Here is a 6,751-nt window from a genome sequence, read left to right on the forward strand (position 1 = left end):
TTTAAATGGTGAAGTTGTGGAGGAGGAGTTTCCATGAAGGTGCTATGGTGAATGAAAGAAATGATACTTACGTATCATAAGGAGAAAGATTAGAAGGTAGCATTGAAGAAGGATGCTAGGTTGACATATGTTTTTGTGTAGTACTTTTGTGTAGTACTAGTACACTAAAAATATGAATTAGACTTGAGTATATTAAAAATTAATTTGATACTTTGTCGTTTGAATCGGGTACAAGGTATAAGCGGTTGAAAATTTGATTTTGGTACGACAAATTTTAACTTGACTTGTATAATTAAAACCTTTATAAAGTATAATTTATAAAATTATCTTCGTAAAAAAATATTTTTTTATAATAATAAAATTTTCAAAAAAATCCATAGTTAATAATAAGTGAGTGGCTTAAAAAAATACAGGGTATTACAATCTACCCCCCTTAAAAGAAGTTTCGTCCTCGAAACTTGAGTAAAAATTGGTTAAGTAATCCAAGTTAGTACAAATTGACTCATGCACAACTTATAATGACTCTATGACTCAGGCACAACACATAACAACTCAAAATGACTCAAAACTAACCAAAAAGGGTAAAAACGCGAAATTCTATCGCATTATACCCCCCTTAAAAGGAGTTACTCCCCCGTAACTCGACTACTGACCTTAGAAAACAACTCTGGATATCTTTTCCTCATATCTGCTTCGGCTTCCCAAGTATCTTCCTCGGTTTTATGGTTTGACCATAAAACCTTAACTATCTTAACATCCTTGTTCCTAGTGATTCTCACTTTACTATCCAAAATCTTCACAGGTCTTTCCTCATAAGTCAAGTTCTCGTCCATCTCGATGGTTTCAGGCTGTAAAACATGGGAAACATCCTGTATGTATTTCCGAATTCGGCTCACATGGAACACATTGTGAACTCTTTCTAGCTCATTAGGCAAATCCAACTTGTATGCCACTTTTCCCACCTTTTGGATGATCTCGTACGGTCCAATGTACTTCGGGCTTAACTTTCCTCTTTTCTCGAACCTCATCACTTCCTTCATCGGAGATATTTTCAATAAAACTTTCTCACCTACTTCGTATTCCTCATCCCTCCTCTTCAAATCTGCATAACTCTTTTGACGATCTTGTGCAGATTTAATTTTCTCTTGAATCATCTTTACTTGTTTTACCATCTCTTCGATCATCTCTGACCCGAATGTAACTGTCTCACTTATGTCATTCCAACATATCGGGCTTCTATATTTTCTCCCATATAAAGCCTCGAATGGCGCCATCCCAATGTTTGCATGATAACTATTGTTATAGGAAAACTCTATTAAGTCCAAATGATCTTCCCACGAACCCTGGTACTCCATAACACATGATCTCAGCATATCCTCCAAAGTTTGTATTATTCTCTCTGTTTGACCATCGGTTGTTGGGTGGAATGCAGTGCTCATCAACAACTTAGTCCCCATAGCCTTTTGTAAACTCTTCCAGAAGTTAGATAAGAACCTTGAGTCTTTATCCGAGATGATGTCCTTCGGTACACCATGGTATTTCACCACAAATTTCACATACACTCTTCCTAATTAATCCATCGACCATCCACTATGACCCAAATCGTATCATTTCCTGCTCGAGTCTTTGGAAAATATCCTACAAAATCCATAGAGATCGAATCCCACTTCCAACTAGGCACCTCCAAGGATTGAACTGTTCCTTGGGGTCTCTTGTGCTCGATCGTGACCTTTTGACAAGTCAAACATCTAGCCACAAATTCCGCCACTTCCCTTTTCATATTCGGCCACCAGAATGTCTTTTTCATGTCCTTATACAACTTATCCCCTCCGGGATGCATTGAATAAGGAGAGCTATGAGCTTCCTCCATCAATTTTTGCTTCAAATCACCTCGATTATGTGGAACAAAACATCTCCCTTTAAAACTCATGCTTCCATCATCGGCTATTGCAAAGTCCAATATTTGTCTTCCTCGATCTTTTCTTTAATCTTGTTGAACTTCTCGTCCCCAAGTTGACTTTCTCGAATCTCATCATAAATCGACGGTTTGCTTAACAAGGAACCCAAAATTTTCTTTACCTCTCCTTGTTCCAATACCTCCAAATTCATCTTTTGGAACTCCACACATAATTGATCTGGTAGGATCATCGCATTAACTGCATGACTTGACTTCCTACTTAATGCATCAACTACAACATTGGTTTTCCCTTCATGATACTGAATCTCCAAGTCGTAATCCTTAATCAACCCCAACCATCGCCGTTGTCTCATGTTCAACTCCTTTTGAGTGAATATGTACTTCAAACTCTTTTGATCAGTGAAAATCCTACATGTCACACCGTACAAATAGTGTCTCCAAATCTTCAATGCAAATACAATTGCGGCCAACTCCAATTCATGGGTCGGATAATTCACCTCATAAGGCTTCAACTGTCTCGAGGCATAAGCAATCACCTTTTGATTTTGCATCAACACACAACCTAACCCGAACTTTGACGCATCACTATACACCTCATATTGCTCATCACTTCCATCAGGCAGGGCTAACACAGTTGTCGTAGTCAACTTCACTTTTAATGTCTGAAAAGCCTTCTCACTCCGGAGTCCACTCGTACTTACATTCTTTACTCATTAAGCTCGTCATAGGCCTTGCAATTTTTGAGAAATCCTCAACAAATCTCTTATTGTAACCTGCTAACCCAAGAAAACTCCGAACATCTGACACACTCCTCGGGGTCGGCCATTCACTTACAGCCTTTACCTTTGCTGGGTCCACCGATAATCCTTCCTTAGAAATCACATGACCAAGGAAAGCTACCTCCTTCAGCCAAAACTCGCACTTTGTGAGTTTGGCATATAATTGATGCTCCCTTAAGGTTGACAATACCGCCCTCGAATGATCCTCATGCTCATATTGATCCTTCACATACACCAAAATATCATCGATAAACACTACAACAAACTTAACTAAGTATGGCCTAAAAATTCGGTGCATTAAATCCATAAAAACAGAAGGTGCATTGGTTAACCCAAATGGCATTACAGTGAATTCATAATGACCATAACGAGTCCTAAAAGCACTTTTTGCAATGTCTGACTCTACTATCCTCAACTGGTGATACCCTGAACTCAAATCGATCTTCGAAAATATTCCCGCCCCTTTCAACTGGTCGAACAAATCATCAATCCTAGGCAACGGGTACTTGTTCTTGACCGTCACGTTGTTCAACTCTCGGTAATCTATACATAGCCTTAAGCTTCCATCCTTCTTATTTACGAACAACACCGGTGCACCCTATGGTGATGAACTCGGTCGAATGTATCCTTTCTCCAGCAAGTCGTCTAACTGAGTCTTCAACTCTTTCATCTCAGCCGGGGCCATCCTATATGGAGCCTTTGAAATAGGTCATGTCCCGGGCACTAAGTCTATAGTAAACTCAACATCCCTCACAGGTGGCATCCCTGGAATTTCTTCCGGGAAAACGTCAATAAATTCATTTACTACTGGAATATTTTTCCCATCATCTCTACCTCCTTCTTCTATCCTTTGGACACTCCACAAATACACTGGATGTCCCTTTGCTACACACTTCTTAAGTTGCAAAGCAGATATGATCTTTAACCCTGATTTCTTCCCTTCCCTTCGATAAGTTACTCTAACCTTGCCCGGGCCACACAACGTGACCTTTTGAGCCTCGCAATCAATTTGGGCCTTATAATTGCCCAACCAGTCCATCCCCAAAATAAAATCGAGGTCTTGTAAGTCAAGCTCAATAAAGTCTGAGGGAAACTCTATATTTGAAATAACAAGAGGTACACCCTGATGCATCTTAGTGCAACTCACCACTTCCCCTGATGAGATATCAATATCTAAGGAAACAGACATCGGACTCTCTAACTTGAGTCTATCTACTAAACTTCTAGATATAAAAGAGTGAGACACCCCTGAATCAAACAAGACTTTAGTAGACATAGAACAAATAAAGAAATTGCCAATTACCACATCAGAAGCAGTTACAGCCTCACGGATGTTCATCACGAACACACGACCCTTGGGAGCGGCTCCACTGTTGTTGGGTGTCGGCTTAGGAATGAATCCACTGGGCTGAGCTGGCTTGGGTTGGTTCTTCTCATCTTGTGGTTTACCCGACTGCTCATCAGAGGCCTTCTTGTAACACTCATACTCACGGTGACCTAGCTTTTGACAGTAGCGGAAAGTCACTAGGTTTCCCTCACAATCCCTTCCTGGATGGTTTTTCGCACATCTTTTGCAAAAATAGGTTCTCTTGGGTTTGTCTCCATTCCCTCGGTTCCCATTTCCTCTTTCAAAACTACCCCTGTTGTCCCTTTTCCCATTGAAATTCCCACTCGGGTTCCCCTCAACCTTGGGTTTCTTCTCACTCCCATTGAAAATCCCACTAGGCTTCCTCTTTTCCCCGGAAAAGTTTCCCTCTAGTTCTCTCCCCTTGATCCCATAAAGGTTCACTGCTCTCCCATAAACCTCATCTAAAGTTTCAAAGGTCACTCCTCCTAGTTTTCCTTGAAGGGTCAAAGTCAAATCTTGCTCAAACCTCTGTGCCTTAAGTGCTTCAGTTGGTACTACCTCCGGTGCAAATCTTATCAACTCAATAAACTTGCTATAATACTCATTAATCGTCATGTTCCCCATCCTAAGGTTCGTAAACTCCATGCACTTCTGTTTCCTCAAATAGGAAGGGTAAAACTTCTCTCTTAAAGCTTCCTTAAATTCAGCCCACTCAAAATTAGGAATGCTCAACAAGTCATTCCTCCTTTGACTCCACCACAAATCGGCTTCCTCTCTAAGGTAATAAACAACATTATTGACTTTTAATTCCTTTGGACAATTAATAGCATCAAAAAGTTTATCAAATTCTCTCACCCAATTTTCTAAGCTTGCTGGGTCGACTTTGCCAAGGTAAGTGGGTGGTTTGGCCGCAGCTACTCTTTTAAAAACTTCCCCAAAAGCATCAAGCTAAGGTCATTATGGGCTTTTCTCTGATTTGAGACAATACCAGCTATGTTTTCGGTTATTTTGGTTAGCCTTTTGATGACAGAGATGACTTTGGAACTACTCCCTTTTCTTAATTCGTTGCCTTAGAGACATGACTTTGAATAATGTGGTAATTAGACACATGAATTTACAAACAAATTGTTCATCTATCCAACAAAGACTTAATCAGCGATGTGATAACTTTACTGTTCACAAAATATCTTGAGTACTAAACGTTCATCAAATTAACTAGTAAGTTTAAATTGCCATTTTAGAGGCAACTCTATGTAATCATCTCAAAATAAATCATTACAAGATTTATCATAATTTTCATACAATTATAACATACAAATCAACAAACACTTCACCATATAAATCATCACATAAGAGTGCAATTCACCTTCCAATCCATTTCCAATTTTGGAATAAATGTCGAATAATAATTCGTGAACCTTCACTAATATACCGTGGAATATAAAAATTCCCAAAGGACTATCAATCTTAATGCAATTCGAAATTTGATTCGAATCTTTATATTCTAAGACATAGTTTGGTCGTTTGCTTAGTCCATATGCACATAATTCACGTAAAGTTCGAAATCACTTTTTGAATACGTTTCAAATTCTTTAATTTTGTAAATATTATATATACTTATAAGTTGAATACTTGATTCATAATGTGGATTAATTGGACCAATGAGATCCCAGGTAGAAGAGGTTAGGGTCAACGTTGCCCTGAGCCCAAGTCCTGCCTAGCCAGAGCTCATTGCCAATCCAAAAATCCCCACTATTAATCTTTCTTCATATTAAAATAGAAGGTAGTTTTTACTTAAATATATACTTAATATATATAATTTCAGAAAAAAATGAGAAAATCTATCCTATATGCCCTTCTTAGGTATACCCATCAGTTTTATATACTAATTTTTATCTTTTTAAGACCCGAAAACTAATACCACTTTGTAACACCCCCAAATTACTCTCTAATATTTAACAATAATAATCCAACTTTAGGGAGTAGCATGGGATTATTACCGCCACGCGATTACGTAAGGCTTAACAGAGTTTTGCAGCGGAAAATAGTACTTATCTTTCATTAATAATAATAGTAATAATAATAGTTTGATACACTTTCAAAGTAGCTAAACCACTAAAACTATGTTTACTAAATTAAACTAGGCGATCACCGTCCATCATTCCCAATGCTGCATATAGTTCACTTTGTTCGATCGCCATCACCTATCTACTTATCAAAATGATAAGTAGGGCCAAGCCAAAACAAAACAAATACGTATTAGCCAAAATGCTAAGTACATACAAATGCTAGACATGTAAATCGGTTTAATTAATTAAACATTCTTTCAAAGAGATTTAACTTTGATAAATCATAATTTATCCAAACCATTCATGAATATAAATTCATGTATAAAAGCTTGTCAAAAGAACCAATTTAGAAATAACCAACTTTTCAAAGATAATTCTAGATAGGGTGGATCAATCCATATTTTCATAAATCATTTTCCCATGTAAGTGTGCACACCCTCCCCCCCCCCCCCCCCCCAAGCTAGTAACTCCTTTACATAGTTCTAGCAAGGGGAAAGACTAGGTCATACAAAGTCCATAGTCTTCAACTTACTCCGCATAGTGGGAGTTAAAAATTCAAGGAGTAAATCCTGTTAAATAAACTTTCCAATATCCCATACTCGGGATAATTTAAACAATAAAACTTACTTTTTAAAAC

General features: G+C 38.1%; 1 protein-coding gene across 1 annotated transcript; it reads right to left on the bottom strand.

Moving 5' to 3' along the window:
- Nucleotides 1–3,406: 3,406 nt before the first annotated feature.
- On the bottom strand, nucleotides 3,407–4,660 carry LOC145570482 (uncharacterized). Its single transcript, XM_081629593.1, has one exon. It carries the CDS (start codon nucleotides 4,658–4,660, stop codon nucleotides 3,407–3,409), a length of 1,254 nt encoding a protein of 417 aa, XP_081485719.1.
- Between the last annotated feature and the right edge of the window lie 2,091 nt (nucleotides 4,661–6,751).

This window comes from Chenopodium album, chromosome 2 (genome assembly GCF_948465745.1).
Source record: "Chenopodium album chromosome 2, dcCheAlbu1.1, whole genome shotgun sequence".
NCBI lineage: Eukaryota > Viridiplantae > Streptophyta > Magnoliopsida > Caryophyllales > Amaranthaceae > Chenopodium > Chenopodium album.